This window comes from Aquarana catesbeiana, linkage group LG11, assembly GCF_042186555.1.
Source record: "Aquarana catesbeiana isolate 2022-GZ linkage group LG11, ASM4218655v1, whole genome shotgun sequence".
Classification (NCBI taxonomy): Eukaryota; Metazoa; Chordata; class Amphibia; order Anura; family Ranidae; genus Aquarana; species Aquarana catesbeiana.
In genome coordinates this window covers 38,978,236-39,001,362 of record NC_133334.1, presented here as the reverse complement: position 1 = coordinate 39,001,362, position 23,127 = coordinate 38,978,236, and the positions used below count along the sequence as shown (strand labels likewise).

The 23,127-nt window shown below is 43.1% G+C and overlaps 1 protein-coding gene across 3 annotated transcripts in view; it reads left to right on the top strand.

The window, feature by feature from the left end:
• The window catches only part of IFTAP (intraflagellar transport associated protein), a 66,750-nt gene that overhangs the window by 33,724 nt on the left and 9,899 nt on the right, over positions 1–23,127 (top strand). For all 3 annotated transcript variants that reach the window (XM_073604182.1, XM_073604183.1, XM_073604181.1), the window contains 3 exons: positions 1,204–1,269; positions 4,997–5,066; positions 21,602–21,714. In XM_073604182.1, the coding sequence (XP_073460283.1) occupies positions 1,204–1,269; positions 4,997–5,066; positions 21,602–21,714 (249 nt within the window). The remainder of the gene's footprint in view (positions 1–1,203; positions 1,270–4,996; positions 5,067–21,601; positions 21,715–23,127) is intronic.

Genomic DNA, 23,127 nt, shown 5'->3' with positions numbered 1-23,127 from the left:
CTGCCACTGAGAGAGTCCTTCCGGCTGGTTATCAGCGCTCAGTTCAAGCCTGCATCTCTGATGGTATGGGGGTGCATTAGTGTGTATGGAATGGGTAGCTTGCACATCTGGAAATGCACAATCAATGCTGAAAGATATATCTGGCTTATAGAGCAGCATATGCGCGCATCCAGACAATGCCTAATTCAGGGAAGGCCTTGCATATTTCAGCAGGACAATGCTAAATTGCATTCTGAATCTAGCATGGCTTTCTAGTAGAAAACTCCAGGTGCTTAACTGGCCTGCCTGCAGTCCAGACCTTTCACATATTTGGCGCATCTTGAAATGAAAAATACGACAAAGAAAACCCAGGACTGTTGAGCAGTTAGAATCCTATATCAAGCAAGAACGGGACAACATTCCTCTCCCAAAACTCCAGCAACCGGTCTCCTCAGTTCTCGGACATTTAGCCCTGGTTCACATTGGTGCGATTTGGCATGTGATTTGACATGTCAAATTGCAAGCCAAATCGGCAGCAATTGCCGGCAATAGCACCGTTCTAATCTGTGCGACGCCGCACCAATTTCCAAAAGTAGTTTCTGTACTACTTTTGGCGATTTCGGGTTGCGATTTCCATTGACATCTGTGCAGAAACCCACACAGATGTCTTTGAAATCGCCCCCGAAATAGGGACTGACATGCGGGAATAAAATTGTGCAAGTTCAGCTGAACTTGCACAATTCCATTCCCGCAGTCAGTGTGAACCCGGGCTTACAGAGTGTTTTTAAAAGAAGAGGGGATGCTACACCGTGGTAAACATGTCTCTGTCCCAACTTCTTCGGGAATGGGTGTTGTACTTTGCCAGCTTTTTGTTGCCCTTTCCCAACTTTTTTGAGACATGTTGCTGCCATGAATTTCAAAATTTACCTTATTTTTTTCTTAAAACTGCATTTTCTCAGTTTAAACTTTTGATTTATTTTCTATTATGAATAAAATATGGATTTATGAGATTTGCAAATCTTTGCATTCTTTTTTTTTTGTTGATTTTACGCAGCGTCCAACTTTTTTGGCATTGGAGTTGTAAATTATGGAGTTTTGCTTGAAATCTTTCATTGATGAGCCTGAACAATTAATACATTGAGAGTATTCTGACAGCATAAGCCCAAAATGTAGTTTTTGGTTAAGAAATGAACTGGAATGATCCATTTTTATACCTTTTTACAGCTGATTATCAGTGAAGGAGAAAATGTAGGATGTTGTCACAGCCTTACACACTCTGGAAGAGTCCAGGTAAATCACTCATCTATTTGATATTTCAACTAAAGTATCATCATGTTTAGGCACTTCCTGGTATGGGGTGACAATACTTTTGTCCTTGCCTCTATATTGTGTTCCTACATTGTCACCGCAGCATCCGATGGAGACTTTAGGTCAACACATATTCCAAAGGCATTGAGGCATTGTTTGCTGTTGTCACCATCAGGAAACACTTCTTGAGAAACGCCATGCAGCCATTGCTGGAGTGCATGTAAACAAGACAGCAAGTGGCTGCAAAGAGGCTGCAGGAGATGCAACAAATGATGGGAAAGGGTGAAAAACGTAAATCGTATTTTAGTTTTGAAAATTTTTTACTTTAGCATAGTAAATCTCATCCAGTTAGGGTTTAGAGTTACTTTAATGTACATCTAAGCCCTAACTGGATGTCATTTCTTTTTCTAAAGTACTGTGCATCATAAATATCTACCATTTTAAAAAATAAATCTGTTTAATCTTTTTTAGCATTATATTTCTCAATTCTGCTGATATCTTCCAGCCTCTTTCTGCCACTTCCTGTTTACATGCACCTGACTCAACGTTAGCTGGATATACAGTAATACTTTGGAACTAGCATAATTCGCATTTTTAGTTTCAGAAGAATGTTTGTAATCCAAAGCACTCGTATATCAAAGCGAGTTTCCCCATAGGAAATAATGGAAACTCAGATAATCCGTTCCACAGCCACTGCTTGGCTATGCAGTACCACATGTGGCCAGAGGTGAGGGGGCGCCAGAGGTGCTTGGAGACGCTTAAGAGACACTTGGGAATGGAGTGTTTCCAAGCGACTCCGAGTGTCGCCGAGCGTCACTGGTGCGTCACTGGTGCGTCACTGGCGCCCCCCGCACCTCTGGCCAAATGTGGTACTGCTTGCGTCCTGGTCGTCTTGCGAGACAACGCTCGCAAATGAGTCAGGATTTTTAAAATAAAATAGCTTGTATTGTGAAACGTTTGTAAACCGCGTTACTCACAATCCGAGGTTCCACTGTATATATGCTCTAGATCGGCTTACTGATAGTGACAACAGTGGAGCATGTGTGTTGGCAAAGCAATTTACTGTCTTTACTAGGGGAGCATGTGACTGGGTGTCAACACAGTAGCAAAGTTGGGAGACAGTGGTCATCCTATAAAAGGAAAGATACATCTATTGATCCGTCGGAGATCTAGTTGGCCGATAACTTCACATGCTGACTGTTAACAGTTACGCTGTTCCAAGCTATCTATGTGAACTAAAAACTCCTCCCCCTATGTTATGAACAAGAGGAGACATGGAGGTGTTTTGTAGTCCTATCCTAGTAGGATAGCGCCCTTTCACCATAGATACAGTACAGTGACTAAGCATTGTCATCATAGGACAGGAAGTGTGTTACTGGCAGGATCACCTAAAATAAAATTAATAAAACTTTAAAAAAAGAAAACGAATGCAGCCACCACATCTAAGGACTTTCACCTTTAAGTGAAATAATAATAATGCACCTGATTTTATAGGTTAAAAAAAAGGGGAATTCATTTATTATTTTTTTTAACACTGGAGCCTGCAAAGACACTGTCCTGCCAACACTGCCGGCAGCTCTCTGTTTGTACCTTTGTACGGGGGAAATGGGTTACATTCACATAAATCTAGTGGAACCAATTGACTTCAGAAGTCACCTAATTAGTTAATAGAGTCCACCTGTGTGTAATTTAATCTCTGTATAAATAGAGCTGTTCTGTGAAGCCCTCAGAGCTTTGTCAGAGAACCTTAGTGAGCAAACAGCATCATGAAGGCCAAGGAACACACCAGACAGGTCAGAGATAAAGTTGTGGAGAAGTTTAAAGCAGGGTTAGGTTATAAAACAAAATACAAGTTTTGAACATCTCACAGAGCTCTGTTCACTCCATCATCCGAAAATGGAAAGAGTATGGCACAACTGCAAACCTACCAAGACATGGCCGTCCACCTAAACTGACAGGCCGGGCAAGGAGAGCATTAATCAGAGAAGCAGCCAAGAGGCCCATGGTAACTTTGGAGGAGCTACAGAGATCCACAGCTCAGGTGGGAGAATCTGTCCACAGGACAACTATTAGTCCACAAATCTGACCTTTATGGAAGAGTGACAAGAAGAAAGACATTGTTGAAAGAAATCCATAAGAAGTCCTGTTTGCAGTTTGCGAGAAGCCATGTGGGGGACACAGCAAACATGTGGAAGAAGGTGCTCTGGTCAGATGAGACCAAAATGTAACTTTTTGTCCTAAAAGAAAAACACTATTTGTGGCGGAAAACTAACACTACACATCACCCTGAACACACCATCCCCACTGTGAAACATAGTGGTGGCAGCATCATATTGTGGGGATGCTTTTCTTCAACAGGGACAGGGATGCTGGTCAGAGTTGATGGGAAGATGGATGGAGCCAAATACAGGGCAATCTTAGAAGAAAACCTGTTAGAGTCTGCAAAAGACTAGAGACTGGGGCGGAGGTTCACCTTCCAGCAGGTCAACAACCCTAAACATACAGCCAGAGCTACAATGGAATGGTTTAGATCAAAGCATATTCATGTGTTAGAATGGCCCAGTCAAAGTCCAGACCTAAATCCAATTGAGAATCTGTGGAAAGACTTGAAAATTGCTGTTCACAGACGCTCTCCATCCAATCTGACAGAGCTTGAGATATTTTGCAAAGAAAAATGGGCAAAAATGTTCCTCTCTAGATGTGCAAAGCTGGTAGAGACATCCCCAAAAAGACTTGCAGCTGTAATTGCAGTGAAAGGTGGTTCTACAAACTATTGACTCAGGGGGGCTGAATACAAATGTACACCACACTTTTTAGATTTTTATTTTGTAAAAAATTTTGAAAAACCATTTATCATTTTCCTTCCACTTCACAATTATGTGCCACTTTGTGTTGGTCTATCACATAAAATCCCAATAAAATAAATTTACGTTTTTGGTTGTAACATAACAAAATGTGGAAAATTCCAAGGGGTATGAATACTTTTTCAAGACACTGTAACATGCATTGCTTGTTACAAACAAACGTAAGTAAGGGGGGTAAAAGGAGAGGTTCAGGAGCCCACAGAGAAAGTTACATGGATTCAGAAAGACACAGTAATGCCCCGTACACACGGTCGGATTTTCCGATGGAAAATGTCCGATCGGAGCGTGTTGTCGGAAATTCCGACCGTGTGTGGGCTCCATCAGACATTTTCCATCGGATTTTCCGACACACAAAGTTTGAGAGCAGGCTATAAAATTTTCCGACAACAAAATCCGTTGTCGGAAATTCCGATCGTGTGTACACAAATCCGACAGACAAAGTGCCACGCATGCTCAGAATAAATAAAGAGATGAAAGCTATTGGCTACTGCCCTGTTTATAGTCCCGACGTACGTGTTTTACGTCACCGCGTTCAGAACGATCGGATTTTCCGACAACTTTGTGTGACCGTGTGTATGCAAGACAAGTTTGAGCCAACATCCGTCGGAAAAAATCCTAGGATTTTGTTGTCGGAATGTCCGAACAAAGTCCGACCGTGTGTACGGGGCATAAGAAACAATTTCATGAGAAGTAGATTACAGGGCCATTAAGTAGTGGATGTCTGTGCATTTTTTTCAGAGAATAAGGATATTGTTTAGTGTCACTTTAAGATTGTTACTGTAACTTTTGTTTACTTACAATAATATATGTTTACAAGTCATTGTCTTTTTTACTTTATTTCCCAGGTTGATAATTTCCTCAATCCATCTGACATTGACGCTCTCTCTGATGATGAGGAGACAAGGCCACATTTCTGTAGGTTTTTATTGTTATATTATGCTGCATCTTTAAACGTCTTCTTCTATACCTAGGGAAAAAAACACAACCCTAATCTTAGAAACATTTTTTGAGTCTTTTATATGTTTTTATATGTAATATGTAATTTTTTTTTTTCTGTTAAATTATCTACATTTAAAATGAAGAGTGTCTGTTAAAAAAAAAATAAAAACTGAATCAATAATGTTATGTTTTGTAATTAACCACTTGACCTCTGGAAGGTTTACCCTCTTTCATGACCAGGCCATTTTTTGCAATACGGCACTTTGTTACTTTACCTGACAATTGCGCGGTCGTGCGACACTGTACAGAAATTAAATTGACGTCCTTTTTTTCCCCCACAAATAGAGCTTTCTTTTGGTGGCATTTGATCACCTCTGCATTTTTTTATTTTTTTGTGCTATAAACCAAAAAAAAGACTGGCAATTTTAAAAAAACAAAAAACAATATTTTTTACTTTGTGCTATAAAACATATCCAATAAAAAAAAAATTTAAAAAATCTAATTTCTTCATAAATTTTGGCCAATATGTATCCTACTACATATATTTGGTAAAAAAAATCCTAATAAACGTATATTGATTGGTTTGTGCAAAAGTTATAGCGTCTACAAACGATGGGATATATACTGGATTTTTAAAATTTTTATAATCGTAATGGTGGCAATCAGTGACTTTTAGCCGGACTGCGATATTGCGGTGGACAGTTTGACACTTTGTGGGAACCAGTGACACTAATACAGTGATCAGTGCTAAAAAATATGCACCATCACTGTACTAATGACACTGTCTGGGAAGGGGTTAAACATCTAGAGCGATCAAAGGGTTAAATGTGTACCTGATCAGTGTGTACTGTGAGGTGCATTCACTAAGGGATGTGCTTTGCAGGGAAACGAAATCCAGCACATCCCCACTGACAGGGCAGAGCTCTGTTCTGTCTTCCTCCTCGCCGATCAGCGAGTGCCGGCGGACATCCATTGGCCGGCACACGCTGATCGGCTTGTGCTGTGACTTATGACAGCAGAAGCGGCGCATGTGTGCACCCCCTACCCGGAGGAGCAGAGTCGTGTGTGCGTGCGTGCGCGTGTGTGTGTATATATATAATATATATATATATATATATATAATATAATTTTATATGTGTGATTCTGCATAGACTGTCGCAGTAGATGTACAGTGAGTGGTCGGCAAGTGGTTAAGCAGCTAGTTGAGTTAAGTTTTTTATTTTTATTTTTTATTTTGGGCATGCAGTGTGAATGGAAACCAATAACAAACATATAGTGGGATTTTCTCAAATTTGACTGCAAAAGTGGAGATACGCTTTAAACAGGAATATCTTTGCATAAGAACAATTAAGACAGGGGGGACTAAACCTTTTGAAGTGCGAGGACCACTTAAGTAATTTGGTAACCTGTCGCGGGCCACAATGAACTATTGGGTTTTTCTGCCCCCCCAAACCGCAAATTTAAATGAGCTCTTGCTGTCCTGAGCCCCCTATAAGGCACACTGATGAGCTGCGGTTTACCCATACCACGGGTGCAGTTTACTGCGGTTTAGCTGCACTTTGCCATAGACTTCTATTACATCTTGAGGGTGTGGTGCACTTTCAGAAAGCATGCCAAACCAGCAGGATATAATAGAAGTATACGGCTCAGTGCAGCTAACCCTCAGGAAAGCCACTGGTGCACTGCGCTGCACCTCTGGATCCATGTGAAAGCAGTCTAATAGTTGTAAACCCTTTTATAGGTGATAATATGCCCAATGCAAAAGCTATTATGCCCAGTGTATGTGTTGTTTGATGCACTGAGCTTTACCTTTTGCCTCTGCTGCTGGCATTGCTCTCCAGGCTGCATGAAAGGTTTAGAGGCGGAGTGCCCTTGGTATCACTCCGCCTGGGACAGGGCCGCCACTACAGAGGAAGCATCGGCTGATGCGGCTTCTGCTCCCTCCGCTCTCTTTGCTGGTGGTGCTGTCTCACTGCATTTTGATGCTATGGGGTGACGGATCAGCAAGCCCAGATCGCATTCAATGGGTTTCCGACCCTGGGCATGCGCTTCCCTCGTTGGTGGTCACAGGCCCAATCAGAGGACTCTGTGGGCCACATGTCTCCTGTGGGCCATGGGTTGAGCACCCCTGAACTAAGAGATGCCAAATATGGCCAAAATTTGGTGTACACCTATACTGAATGGCCCAAAGCTTCTCAGCCTTTTGGCTAAGATCAAACTAAAGATGTTTGATCATAGAAGAAGTGTTAACTAAAGAAGAACGGAACTATCTAAATGTGAATTACTAGAGCAACATCAAGATGAAATATTTTAGTCACTACAGTGCGACAGGGGGCGCAGTTTTGTAAAGTGGCAGTTGGGCGTTTAGGCACACTCATAATGCAGGTGCCATAACGAATACCTTTAGGGTCAAGTGTACTATCGGTGTCCAGTAGGATGCTCCACCTTTCTTCTGGCTGCAATGGCTGGCTGTATAGTATCCCTGCTGGTATGATGGGGTCCTGAGGGAGAACCCAAATTAAGTGTCCACTGGGTAAAGTGGGGGTCCAGAGTATTTTCCTAGTGTGGAGGATCCTGAGGGTCCCAGTGTCCCTTGATTTGAGTGGTGATAGGTTGTCTGGCTGAAGCCCAGGGAGACAGAGAGCCCACGGTGTTGAGCACTCCTTGGGAAAGGCAACCTGGGGGGATTGGTAGTAACACTATAGGTTTGAGACCCCACTGAGTGTCCTTTTGGCTAGGACACCAAATGCTTTTTTTTTCAGATAATTGGCTAGACCTTTTATCTGAGACCGGGCAACAAGGCCTGGCCATTGTATTAGCCATTGGATCTGCATATTTATTTGCTGCACATGTTTGTTACTGCACTTATTTTTATGTCTTTTTTTTTTATTCCACAAGGATGGTAGGGTGTGGGTCTTTGGGCCTACCCTGAAGTCTAGAGGGAGAATGTGTGGCCAGGAGGTTCCTTCTTCCCTTGCCTTGGCAGTCTCTTCTTAGGATAATCCCTAAACTAGTACTTGGTGGTCATCTTCGGCTGATCACGAGGAGAGGCGTCCACCAGGCCTTTTGGCTAGGTGGACCAGAGTCCTTGCCCCGGTCAGTAGTCTTGCATCCTTGGGGGTAGTTAGGGAAGAGTCCTTCCTCTTTGTGAGGGTACCATATGACACACTCCAGTGCACTTTTATGTGTTTGTTCACATTTTCATTTTTTTTCCACTTTGGTGTTTCGTTTTTGTGCGCAGGGCTACGGGATAAAATTGAAAAAAAAAAGTATTTTTTGGAACCTCCTCCAGGTATTGAGTTCAGGTATTTCCAGTAAAGGGTACCGTTAGGCTGCATTCCCACTAGTGTGACTCCAAAGTCGTGTGATTTCGAGTGAGACTTTGATGCGACTTTACACTCTCTGGCACTCAAGTTGCAAGAAAGTTGCATCAAAGTAGTACAGGAACCTTTTCCAACTTTAAATCGCATTGATAGGAATGGGTGCCATTGAAATTAGACCGGAGAAGTTGCACTAGTGCGAACAGAGCCTTAATGATACATCATGGATAAAAAGAATACGGTCCACGCCTTGCTTTGCTCCTGTCCTGCATCTCCCAAGCATGGTCGCCGAGACTTCTAAGCTCATCTGAGTCAGGAACGTGAAAAATAATTTGCAGATTGTGTCTAGCATGACATGTCAATACTTGCTCAATTATCTCCATCTCATTGGCAACAGGCACTGCATTCCTATTGCTCATTAATCACCTCCACTGAGAATGTAATTAGCAGCTTAATTAGGATCATCGCGGCCTTGTGCGGCAGAAGCACCATCAGCCAACTTCACGGGGCAGATACATCTGATGTAAACCACCCCCGCCGCCTACTCGCCCCAAGCTGCTGCCCCGCAGAGGTTATGAGGATGGAATTGTACGGATTGGTAGAGATGAACAGGAAAAATTCAGGTCGGTCTAGCAGAGATCTCAGCATGAGTCGGGATCAAATATTCACAAAGACTAGAGGAGCTCACAGCACGTGGAGATAAGGGAGAGCCACGAGGAACTGCACATATTTGGTTCCTAGTAATTAGATTGCATAATGAATGAACGCCAATTAATTTCGTTGGCAGCTGGATGATTGTTTATTTGGCACATATAACCTGACTTGCCTCTCTGGTTAAGGGAGGTCTCCTTCAAAGGAGTTGAAGAAGTTATGATGAGACATCCTGTATATAAGATCTATTCTTTTACTATGCATTGTTTGTTTCAACTTGGTGGAAGTGTGTCTTTTAAACCCAACTGGGCTTTTTTGGTAAAAAACAAAAAAATTCCCTTGCAGTGGGGCAACTGCAAAGGTTAAAGAAGATCTATCATTCATTTTTTTTCACTGTTTTGACCCTCATGGGACCCATGTTGCTAGACGCTTCCTAAGCCTAGCTATGAGCTAGTTATGAGGATGGAGCCTTGCCCCGCAGCTGTCCGACAGCGTAGCTAGGAAGGGGAATGGGAGGCTGACACATCCCCTCTCCCTCCTGCATTCATCTTGTGAGCACTTGTTCTCAGCTTTAATGACACATTACACACCCAAACAGGTGATGCTTGCCACCAAAGGAGCTTACAATCTAATGTCCCTGCTGAGATCAGACATACATGCACATATTTTACCCGCAACAGGGCTTTGAAAATGTAATCACTGTCAACAAAATATTCAATATTCATTACCTAGCTATGAGGTCTGACTGGGCCCCTGCCCCCTTCCCATACAGCCGTCCGATAACATTGTTAGGAAAGAGATGGCCTTCATAATGGCTGCTTAGAACAAATGGTGGAAAGAGGAATGCAGGGGAAGAGGGGTGTATCAGCCTTCTATCCTTCTATCCTTCTGCATTTTTCTTACCACCACTTGTCTCCAGAGAGTGCTTGGAGGCCATCTTCCTAGCTATGTTTCAACCAAGTAATGCTACTCCAGGTGGGTCCGCCAACACGATCCTCCACACGGATGCCACCGCAGTTCGTCAGACTGCAGTATATGTAGTAAAAAAAAGTTTGGGCAGCTGCAGTCTGACAAAATCTGCCTTTTGGGAGTGCAGCTGCCCAAACTTTTTTTTAATACATTCCTAAGCTGTGTTGTAGGAAGGCGTTGAGGGGGTTGGGGTTCCCAGTCTGACCTCATATTTAGACTTAAGCACCTAGCCACATGGGACATAGTACTGCATGTGCTGTGTCTTAAAGGGACAGAGTACAAAAAGAGGGAGAGGGGAAAAAAAAGACCAAAAAAAAAAGTGAATGATAGTAATTTAACCACTTGCCGACTGTGTCATGCAGATATACTGTGGCATAATGGCTCTCCTGGGCGAAATCCCGTACGAGTACGTCCTACCCATTTTTGGCCACCAGAGGGTGTGCGCACCCGCTGCGCGGGCACGATCGCTGCCAGCTACGCGCGATCGCATGCACGAGTGCCAGCACGGTGATTTGTGTGTGTGTGTAAACACACAAATCCCTGTGCTGTCAGAGGAGAGGAGCTGTATAAATGCCAATGGTCCCAAAAAATTGTCAGAAATCTCCGATCTGTCCATCGCAATGTCGCAGTACCACTAAAAATCGCAGATCACCGCCATTACTAGTTAAAAAAAAATAAAATCATAATAATGCCATAAATCTTTCCCATAGTTTGCAGACGCTATAACTTTTGCGCAAACCAATCAATATACGCTTATTGCATTAACCGCTTGCTGACCAGCCGCCGTTGTTGTTATACAGCGGCAGGTTGGCTCTCCTGCGCGAACTGCCGTAGGTGCACGTGGGCTTGCGCAGTTGCAGGTGGGCACATGCCGTTGCGCCGGCATCGATGTCCACCGGCGACCCGCGATCGCCTAGTACAGAGGCAGAACGGGGATCTGCCTTTGTTCCCAGTGATCGGGAACAGTGATCTCTGTCATGTCCCTGGCAACCCATCCCCCCTACAGTTAGAACACGCTGAGGAAACACACTTAACCCCTTGCATTTTTAGAGCACTGATCAATGTAGTAATGTCACTGGTCCCCAAAAAGTGTAATTTGGGGTCAGATTTGTCCGCCGCAATGTGGGAGTCCCACTAAAAATCGCAAATCACCGCCATTACTAGTAAAAACAATAAAACATAAATAAAAGTCCCCAAATCTATCCCACAGTTTGTAGACGCGATAACTTTTGCGTAAACCAATCAATATACGCCTATTGGGATTTTTTTTACCAAAAATATGTAGAAGAATGTATATTGGCCTAAACTGATGAAGAAATTTGTTTTTTAAAAAAACTTTTGGGGATATTTATTATAGCAAAAAGTAAAAAATATTGTTTTTTTTTTTTCTTTCAAAATTGTCGCTCTTTTTTTGTTTATAGCGCAAAAAATAAAAACCGCAAAGGTGATCAAATACCACCAAAAGAACGCTCTATTTGTGGGAAAAAAGGACACAAATTTAGTTTCGGTACAGCGTCGAACGACCGCGCAATTGTCAGTTAAATTGACGCAGTGCCAAATTGTAAAAAGTGCTCTGGTCAGGAAGGGGGTAAAATCTTCCAGGGCTGAAGCGGTTAACTGTTTGTTAATTCTAGGGGTAGAGGAGTAGGTGTAATAGTTACCCCAGCTCTCGCTCCAGCACTGATCCCTATAAATCTGTTTTTATCAGCTGTTCCTCTAAACCTTAAAGTTACTTCAATAGTTTTATGGGTAAAAAGCTTGGGAAGTGCTGATTTATAACTACTACCCTTTGATCCTTTCTAACTGCTATGTAAAAGGTTATGTAGGGAGGTGAAGGGAGGGGCAGATTAACAGGGCCAAGACAGAGTGAATTTTTCTGTATTTTTACCAAAAAAAAATTTCTGCGTTGGTGACAGGGTCTCTTTAGGGGTTTCTCAGAAGTTTCCAACTATTCTCAATTTCCCAACCAAATAAGGAGCTGTATTATTACAGCAGCAGTACCATATCTTCCAGCATGACAAACCTCATAACGTCTCTTAGTAAACTCTTTAGAATATAGCAGTGTTCCTCTACCTTTTATCTGCCCTTTAAAAGGATGCAAAATCTCAAGGGACACCAGTTTAAAATGTAAAAATCAATAAATGTTACTTATTAATGGGAAAATGCACACAACTGCCTTGAGGAAATTAAGTTTACATCAGAAGCACTCTTTACATCAGAGGTCCCCCCATCACATGAGAGGTTCCTCCCATCACATGAGAGGTTCCTCCCATCACATGAGAAGTTCCTCCCATCACATGAGGTTCCTCCCATCACATCAGAGGTTCCTCCCATCACATCAGAGGTTCCTTCCTTCACATCAGAGGTTCTTCCCTTCACATCAGAGGTTCTTCCCTTCACATCAGAGGTTCCTCCCTTCACATCAGAGGTTCCTCCCTTCACATGAGAGGTTCCTCTCATCACATGAGAGGTTCCTCCCATCAATCACATCAGAGGTTCCTCCCATCACATCAGAGGTTCCTCCCTTCACATCAGAGGTCCTCCCTTTACATCAGAGGTCCTCCCTTTACATCAGAGGTCCCCCCTTTACATCAGAGGTCCCCCCTTCACATCAGAGGTCCCCCCTTCACATCAGAGGTCCCCCCATCACATGAGAGGTTCCTCCCATCACATGAGAGGTTCCTCTCATCACATGAGAGGTTCCTCCCATCAATCACATCAGAGGTTCCTCCCTTCACATCAGAGGTCCTCCCATGACATGAGAGGTCCTCCATTCACACAAGAGGTTCATCCTATCACATCAGAAGTTCATCCTATCACATCAGATGTTCCTCCCATCACATCAGAGGTTCCTCCCATCCATCACATCAGAGGTTCCTCCCTTCACATCAGAGGTTACTAAGGATAGGGAGATGGCCATGGTATTGAATTTATTCTTCTCCCCAGTCTTCACGAGGGAATCAGGGGGGCTTTAGTAACCAAAACTGTAATGTTTATCCTCATGACATGTCAAAGGAAGCACCCTCATGGCTAACAGACGCCAGAATTAGAATTAGGCTTGAAAAACTTAACATTAGTAAGTCACCGGGACCAGATGGCTTGCACCCGAGGGTCCTTAAGGAACTCAGTCAAGTAATTGCCAGACCATTGTTGTAAGCAAAGCAAACAGAATATTGGCATGCATTAAAAATGGAATTAACTCCAGAGATAAAACAATAATTCTCCCACTCTACAAGACTCTGGTCCAGCCGCACCTGGAGTATGCTGTCCAGTTCTGGGCTCCAGTCCTCAGGAAGGATGTGCTGGAACTGAAGAGAGTCCAGAGAAGGGCAACAAAACTAATAACGGGACTGGAGGACCTTAGTTATGAGGATAGGTTACGACCACTGAACTTGTTCTCTCTGGAGAGGAGATGTTTGAGAGGGGATATGATTTCAATGTACAAATACTGTACTGCTTACCCCACAATAGGGATAAAACTTTTCCGCAAAAGGGAATTTAATAAGACACGCGGCCATTCACTAAAACTAGAGGAAAACCCTAAACTGCGTAGAGGGTTCTTTACTATAAGAGCGGTTAGAATGTGGAATTCTCTTCCACAGGCAGTGGTTCAGCGGGGAGCATCGATAAATTAAAAAAACTATTAGATAAGCACCTGAACTACCACAACATACAGGGGTATACAAAGTAATACTGACATAAAATCACACACATAGGTTGGACTTGATGGACTTGTGTCTTTTTCAAATTCCCTACTGTTTAACATCAGAGGTTCCTCCCTTCACATCAGAGGTTCTTTCCAACACATCAGAGGTCCTCCCTTCACATCAGAGGTCCTCCCTTCACATCGGAGGTCCTCCCTTCACATCGGAGGTCCTCCCATCACATCGGAGGTCCTCCCATCACATCGGAGGTCCTCCCATCACATCAGAGGTACCTACCAATACCTAAGAGGTGCTTCTTTCACATCAGAGGTCCCCTCATCACATCAGAGATCCCCTCCTCACATCTGAGGTTCCTCCCATCACATCAGAGGTCCCCTCATCACATCAGAGATCCCATGCTCACATCAGAGGTTCCTCCCATCACATCAGAGGTCCCCTCATCACATCAGAGGTCCTCCCATTACATTAGAGCTTCCTCCATCACATCAGAGGTCCTCCCATCACGTCAGAGGTCTCCCTATTACACTGGTTTTCAACTCCTGTCCTCAGGACCCACTAAGGGCCGGTTCACACAGGGGCGACTTGTCAGGCGACCTAGTCGCCTGACAAGTCGCCTCCCGTTCTGTGCTACGGAACCGTTCTAATAGGAGCGACGCAAGTCGCTCCGACTTAGAAAAAGGTTCCTGTACTACTTTGGGGGCGACTTGCATAGACTTCTATACAGAAGTCGTCTTGCAAGTCGCCCCGGCAGTCGTGTGCAGGTCGCCTTGGTGAGGCGACCTGCAAGTCGTGCCGCGTCTAGTGTGAACCGGCACTGACAGGCCAGGTTTGCAAGATAACTGAAATACATCACAGGTGATATCATTTGCTGCTCAGTGATTGCAGTATTCTATTCTGCATCTCCCCAAGGTAATACTCAAAATCTGGCCTGTTGGTGGGTCCTGAGGACAGGAGTTGAGAACCACTGCCCTATTATATTATTTCATGTTCTCACCTTCATGTCAGAGTTTCCCCTGTACATCAGAGGCCCCCTACGTGAGTCCCCCCCCCCATTACATCCCAACCCCCTAATCAGAGCCCCCACCTGCCATCACGCGGTCCCCCCATCAAAAAACCTCCACTCATCCCCCGTTGTGCTGTGGCACCTTGGTTGAGAAACATTGGATTATACCATGGGATTATAGCATTTGGTGCTTCATGAACTTGATCATTTTGGAAGGTCATCAGTATTCAGTAAAGGGCTGCACATTACAATTTAAAGCAGGATTCTGGCCAGCTACATTTTTTTTTTTTAAAGTCAGCAGCTACAAACACTGTAGCTGCTGACTGCATGGTGCAGACACCATGTAAAAGGCTACTTGCAGCTTTTCCATTCCATGGAGAGCGCTTGTTTGGCGAAGATCTGGATAAATATATCCAAAAGGTCTCTGGAGGAAAGAGTGCCCTACTTCCTATTAAAAAGAAAGGGAAGCAACCCTCTTATAAAATTCCCAATGCTCCAGGACCTAGTGCTTCTTCCCCTAAGCGGTATCGACAGCCTCAGCCGTCTGGCTTTAAAAGACCTCAGGGTCAGAAGAAACCCTGGACTCAAAAGGCACCCAAGCCCAGCTCCAAGTCTACCTTGTGAAGGGGCGCCCCCGGTCTCACGGGTGGGGGGCAGGCTTCGGCTTTTTGGGGAGGCCTGGGAAGAACTGGTTCAAGACAGATGGGTCATCTCCACTGTAAAATACGGTTACAGAATAGAGTTCCGGGAGATCCCCCGAATCGGTTTCTGTACTCAAGGGTTCCGTCGGCTCCAGAGAAAAGAAGATGCCTATTCCTAGCTTTACAACATCTGCTGATGCAGGGGGTAATTGTAAAGGTTCCGCACGAGGAAAGATTCAAGGATTTTACTCAAACCTATTCACCGTGCCAAAACCAAATGGGGAAATAAAGCTCATTTTGGACCTCAAGGCTCTCAACCTCTTTGTAGATGTCCGATCCTTCCGCATGGAGTCGGTTCGCTCAATAATAAAATCCCTGAGAAAGGGACACTATTTAGCGTCCATAGATATCAAGGACGCCTACCTTCATGTGCCGATCTTCGGTCCACATCAAAGGTTCCTACGCTTCGCGGTAGAGGGCAGTCATTTCCAATTTGTGGCACTACCTTTTGGCCTGGCCACGGCCCCCAGGGTCTTCACAAAGATTCTGGCCCCAGTGTTGGCTTTCCTAAGGTCTCAGAAGGTCTCCATAGTAGGATATCTGGACGATCTTCTTCTAAGGGAATGCTCTAGTCCCATACTGGTTCAAAACGTATCAAGAACAGTACGGGTCTTACAACGCCTAGGTTGGATTCTAAATGTGGATAAGTCAGCTCTTTGTCCGACCCAAGCCTTGGTGTATCTGGGTCTGGTCTTGGACACCGCCCAGGAAAAGGTGTTCCTTCCTCCCTTGAAGGTCGCCTCCATAGTGGAACTTGTACAGAAGGTGAAAAAAGAACTAACACCTTCTGTTCGGCTGTGCATGAGGTTACTAGGCAAGATGGTGTCATCCTTCAGTGCAGTGCCATATTCACAGTTCCACTCCAGAGTGTTCCAGAACAGTATTCTAAAAGCCTGGGACAAGTCGCTTGGAACCTTGGGTCAGCCTATGGTTCTATCTCCATAGGTTCTATGGAACCTCTCTTGGTGGTTAAGAAACAGCAACTTGGAAAGAGGGAAATCTTTCCCTCCGGTAGCCTGGAATGTCGTAACCACAGACGCCAGTCTTCTCGGCTGGGGAGCAGTCCTGGAGGAAGCGTCTGACAGAAAGGACCCTGCCCATCAATCTATTGGAGATTCGGGCAGCTCGTCTGGCTCTGCAATTCTGGACATCCAGATTGCGGGGTCTTCCTGTCAGAGTCCAGTCCGACAACTCCACGGTAGTGGCGTATATCAACCACGAGGGAGGTACCAGGAGTCGGGCAGCCCAGAGGGAGGTAAACCATATATTGACTTGGGCAGAAAGACATGTGCCGTTTCTTTCGGCAGTGTTTATCCCGGGGGTGGACAATTGGCAAGCAGATTTCCTAAGTCGCCAGAAATTGTTGCCAGGGGAATGGTCCCTGCACCCCGAGGTTTTTCTACAGATCTGCCAATACTAGGGGACCCCAGATGTGGATCTGCTGGAATCCAGATTCAATGCCAAGCTGGACAGGTTTGTCTCCAGGACCAAGGATCCGCTTGCTGATCGGGATAGACGCATTAGTAGTTCCTTGGGATCAGTATTCTCTGATATATGCCTTTCCCCCGATCCAAATTCTCCCGCACTTACTACGCAGAATACAGGAGGAGCAAAAACCAGTGATCCTAGTGGCCCCAGCATGGCCCCGGAGATCCTGGTACTCGGAGATTGTGAAGTTGGCAGTAGGAGACCCATTGGTCCTTCCATGCCGTCCAGACCTGTTGTCTCAAGGACCCATATTCCATCCTTCTTTATGGTTGCTGAATTTGATGGCTTGGCTATTGAGACCAGACTATTGAAAGACCATGGTATTATGGGTTCAGTCTTGTCTACCTTGATAAATGCTAGAAAGTTTCTAGAGCTATCTATTATAGAGTCTGGAAGTCGTACATTTCTTGGTGTGAGGAGAGGAAATGGAACCCTCGTTGGTATACGATTGGAAGAGTTCTTGCCTTTCTTCAAGCAGGAGTAGACTTGCAGCTCACTTTGGGGACAATTAAGGGACAGATTTCGGCCTTATCGTTTTTTTTCCAAAGACCGATTGCATCCCATTCTTTGGTGCGAACCTTTGTCAAAGGAGTAACACACCTGAGGCCGCCAGTTAAACTACCTTTATGTCCCTGGGACCTAAATTTGGAACTGTCAGCCTTACAGGGTCAACCGTTTGAACCTATTAGGCATTTTCCTTTTGTCTTATTGACCAGAAAATTAGCCTTTTTGGTGGCTATAACATCGGCTAGAAGGGTGTCTGAAATGGCCGCCCTTTCTTGCAAAGAACCTTTTATGATTCTTCATCAGGATAGAGTGGTCATGCGCCCTCGTCCAGATTTTCTACCGAAGGTAGTTTCCAAATTTCATTTGAATCAGGGTATCATTTTACCTTCCTTTTTTTTCAAACCCTAAGACTAGGGAGGAAAGGTCACTTCACTCACTGGATGTGGTGAGGGCGATCAAAATTTACTTGAAGATGTCAGCTCCCTTTCAGAAGACTGACTGTTTTTTTGTCTTGCCAGAGGGTCCTAAAAAAGGACAGCCGGCAACAAGTTCAACTATATCCAGGTGGATTCGCCAGACTATTATCCAGGCTTATGGATTAAAACGCAGGGTTCCACCTTGGGATTTAAAGGCGCACTCCACTAGAGGGATTAGTGCATCATGGGCAGTATGCCAACAGGTGTCTATGGCTCAGGTTTGCAAGGCGGCCACTTGGTCTTCAGTTCATACGTTCACCAGGTTTTACCAGGTGGATGTGAGATCTCAAAAAGAGGCCACAGCGTGTTTCAGGCAGCTTTATAGTCTCAAGCCCGTTGGGCTTAGGGATAATGTGTTCCCCCCTCAGGTGCATTGCTTTAGGACATCCCACATAGTCATTATTATGGTGCTCTGTGTCCCGTGATGTACGATAAAGAAAAACTGATTTTTAAAACAGCTTACCTGTAAAATCCTTTTCTTGGAGTACATCACGGGACACAGAGGCCCTCCCCTCTTTCTGGGATCGTCATTGCTTGCTACAAAACTGAGGTGCTTCCAGTATAGGAGGGGTTATATGGGAGGAACCATCTTGCTATTGGTTGCCAGTGTCCAATCACCTAAAGGTAAGCGTATAACACACATAGTCGTTATTATGGTGCTCTGTGTCCCATGATGTACTCCAAGAAAAGGATTTTACAGGTAAGCTGTTTTAAAAATCCGTTTTTTTTTCCTTCATTTTTTTAGGTATTTTTTTGTGCCATTTTTTTTTTCAGGGTGGACCTCCACTTTAACCATGCAATCTGTGTACAATCAACTTTAGATCTACCAAAACTATGCAATGAGAGAACCTATATAAAATAATCCAATGTATCCAGCTGGTATTCAATAAGGCAGGCACTTGCACTACATACTTGTTGGTAGATCTAAAGGGGATTGTACAATCGGATTGTAACATCTAAAGTAAGCTTAAAACAGGTTATATGTTGCAGACCAGTTGTAGTCCACTGGGGTTTGATGATGGACGTTTCCAATACAAATAATCTTCAGGGTTGATGCATCCATACCTTGGTCTGTCTTCCCCGTGGCACATCCCTCCTCCTGATTTGTGCTGTCAGGGACATTTTGCATGTGAAGAAGATGCTTGATTAAACATTACCAGTCAGAGTGAAGGCTGCAGATTACACACTTTCATTTATTGTCACACCGGCTAAATTTAGAGCTGCGATGTTCCCTGTCTGACACATCTTCCCGGTAAACACAGACTGATTGCTCCGCTCTTGTGGCCGTGACTGGCGCTAATCGCAAACATGTTTATTTTCTCTGATTCGACTTCAAAAATAGCCCTGCCACTTTCCCAGGCAGCTGCCGGACAGAATTTGATGTGCAGCATTTCTGATTTCTTCATTTTGCCAATACGTTCCTGGTGAAATTTTTTATTAGTATGCACTGCCGAATGTGTTCTGTTTTAGCTCTTTGCAGGAAATTGTCATGTGCCTTTTTTTTTTCTGATGAATTGATTTTTAAAGTCGACTAGTTCTAGACCGGCTTCCTGATAGTTTTAAGTCTCTTGTGCAGTAGCTGGATCTACCAGTGTTGAAGGGCTTCATATATAAGCGTGTTCCTCTGAAGGTATATTAATGGGGAAAGGGAGCCAATTCACAGGGGAGCTACCCTGTATGGAACAATATAGAAAGCCCTTTCCAAGTATTGCGAGACTTAGAAGAACCAACCGTGGGGGCAGACTAGAGCCACGCTACACTGCTGTGTCCAGTAGTGAAGTACGGGTTGGTGGATGGAACCACATCAACTGGTGGGGTGACACAGTCATCCAGCACTCCCGGAAATGTTTAATACTAATGAGTTTTATGGAAGGCACAGGGCTGGAATGGAGGATTAGGAGACATACATTATATTGTCAAAATTATTGGGACACCTGCCTTTACACACACATGATCTTTAACGTCATCCCAGTCTTAGTCCGTAGGGTTCAATATTGAGTTGGCCTGTCCTTTGCAGCTATAACAGCTTCAACTCTTCTGGGAAGGCTGTCCACAAGGTTTAGGAGTGTGTCTATGGGAATGTTTGACCATTCTTCCAGAAGTGCATTTGTGGGCTCAGGCACTGATGTTGGACGAGAAGGCCTGCCTCGCAGTCTCTGCTCTAATTCATCCCAAAGGTGTTCTATCTAGTTGTGGTCAGGCCAGTCAAGTTCCTCCATGCCACAATTTGCTCATCCATGTCTTTATGGACCTTGCTTTGTACCGTCATTACTAGTAAAAAAATTAAAATGCCATAAAAATATCCCATAGTTTGTAGACGCTATAACTTTTGTGCAAACCAATCAATTACTCCAAAGACATGCTGGTAGGTTAATTGGCTTCTGTCCAAAATTGGCCCTAGTATATGAATGTGAGTTGGGGACCTTGAATTGTGGGCTCCTTGAGGGTAGGGACCGATGTGAGTGTGTGATGTATGTGTGGAGCGCTGCGTAAATTGACGGCGCTATATGGGTACCTTAAATAAATAATAATATAATAGATGAGCATCTTAACGAGACACAATATACAGGGATAGGGAGAATTGTAGACAAGCACCCACACTCACTCAGGATGGACTGGATGGCCTGGTGTCTTTATTCAACCTTACTAACTATGTAATTATGTAATATACGCTTATTGTTAATTTTTTTTTTTTTTTTTTTACCAAAAATATGTAGCAGAATACATATTGGCCTAAATTGATGAAGAAATTTTTACTTTTTTTTTTTTATTTTTTTTAATTGGATCTGTTTTATAGCAGAAAGTAAAAAAAATATTAGTTTCTTTTTTAAAATTGCCGCTCTTTTTTTTTGTTTATAGCGCAAAAAATAAAAACCACAGAGGTGATCAAATACCACCAAAGGAAAGCTCTATTTCTGGGAAGAAAAGGACATCAATTTTATTTGGATACAGCATTGCACGGCCGCGCAATTGTCAGTTAATGTAACGCAGTGCCGTATCACAAAAAATGGTCTGGTCATTAAGGGGGTAAAACCTTCCGGGACTGAAGTGGTTAATAATACAAAAAATAGATAAATAAAAAACAAAAAATTGAATAAAATAAAAATAGTACACACACACACACACACACATATATTTATATACATATATATACAGCGATTGCACTACGCATGGAAGGTATTGCCATGAACATCAATGCAGTACGGTAATTCCAGGGCCATCATTCAAGATGAACTCTATACATCAGTATAGAGCCTGTAAAGGCTTTTAAAGCGTCACCTATGAATAATTTTAGGTACCGTTGTTTGTTTCTGTTTTTTGGGTGGATGCAATTTTTAGTCTAGACAGGTTTGATATCTATTTACTCAAAGCAACCTCATCTTTTATATTTTACCAAATTGGGTATTATATTGTGCTTGTGTGCACTAAGATTTATTTTTGTGTATTATTTTTTTTTTTTCTGAAAAGGTGTGTATGATAAACAGCTGCACAAATATTGCGTGACATATAAAATTGCCACAGTCGCTATTTTATTCTTCAGGGCCCCTGCTTTCGAAAAATATATGTTTGGGTGTTCTAAATGATTTTCTAGCAAAAAAAAAAAAATCTGATTTTAACACATTATTATAAGATTTTCAGGAAAAAAAAGCGTATACAGAATCTGTAATTGCAATTTAATTATACACAATGACAGAGTATATCCCTTTTCACTGAAGTTTTACCTTTCCTAGTATTATATCCAGGGGAAGCAGACACAGAAACGTCACTTAATGATAAGCCCATCATGAGAAGTACGTGTTTGGACATTCAGACATCCGTCCAGCAACAAACTACACCTGATGAGGTATGTGGAAAATATATTAGTTCCATCACGATGTTTGAGGAAAATCCTAGTTTGTTTTAGTAAAGGAAGGCTAGAACTTCTGCCAGATTTCTGCTGATGTTTGTGTCCCTGCTATAGAGATTTCTTTACTTACTGTCTGGTGAAAGCATTGTCACTGTCACCATAAGTCAGGAACGTGCGGTGAGACACTGGTTACTATCAGAGCCAGATACACACAGGTTACATACGCTGCGAACGTTAGAGCGAGAGCAATAATTCTAGCACTAGACCTCCTCTGTAACTCTAAACAGGTAACCTGTAAACATTTTTAAAGCGTCGTCTATGGAGATTTTTAAGTACTGAAGTTTGGCACCATTCCACAAGTGTGTGCAATTTTAAAGCGTGACATGTTAGATATCTATTTACTTGGTGTAACATTATCTTTTACATTATACAAAAATATCGGGCTAACTGTTTTTTGTTTTTGTGTTTTATTCATGAAAGTTTCTTTCAGAAAAAAAAAAGCACGTTTGAAAAATTGCTGCGCAAATACCGTGTGACATAAAGTTGCAACAACTGCCATTTTATTCCCTAGGGTGTCTGCTAAAACAATATATATAATGTTTGGGGGTTCTGAGTAGGTTTCTAACAAAAAAATGATGATTTTTACATGTGGGAAAGAAGTGTCCGAATTGGTCTGGGTGGTAAGGGGTTAATTACCATAAGTAAGTAATATACAAATAATTATTATATATTATTTTTAAGGTAATTTACTATAATAAATCTGTACTCAAGCAGGGGGCTTAACTGACAAATTACTGAAGTCTGAAGTTATAACTTCAAACCAGTAATTTCACAGTAAATAGATAAATAATAAATAAATTATTATGTTATAACATATAGTAGGGCTGGGAGATTTTCCACAAAAAACAAAAAAAAAAAATCTGCGATTTTTCTTAAAAAAAACTTTCACGATTCGAATCGAGTTTTTTTTTTTTTTTGGACACCGCGCCGGTCCTAAAGAGCTGCGGGCAGGAGTTTTTAGGTGAGGCCGCGGCTTCGGCCTAGTCCGCGGCATCCGGCCTCGCGGATTAGGCCGAAGCCACAGCCTCACCTAAAAACTCCTGCCCGCAGCTCTTCAGGACCGGCGCGGTGAAAAAAAATCTAAAAAAATCGATTTGCTTAAATTTTGAATCGATTTGACCTCTCAATTCGATTCAAGATTTAAATCGATTTTTTTCCCCAGCCCTAACATATAGCATAATAATATGTTATTTAGCTTGATTAAAACAGTACCTTTTCAACAGCAGCAGATTGTCACTCTTAACTGTGTGAGAAAAACACGGGATTGTGGGTAAATCTTATACATATATTTCCTTGTAGTTAAGAGGGCTGGACTGGAAGGGAGCATTTGTCTTTTAGACACATGCCCCT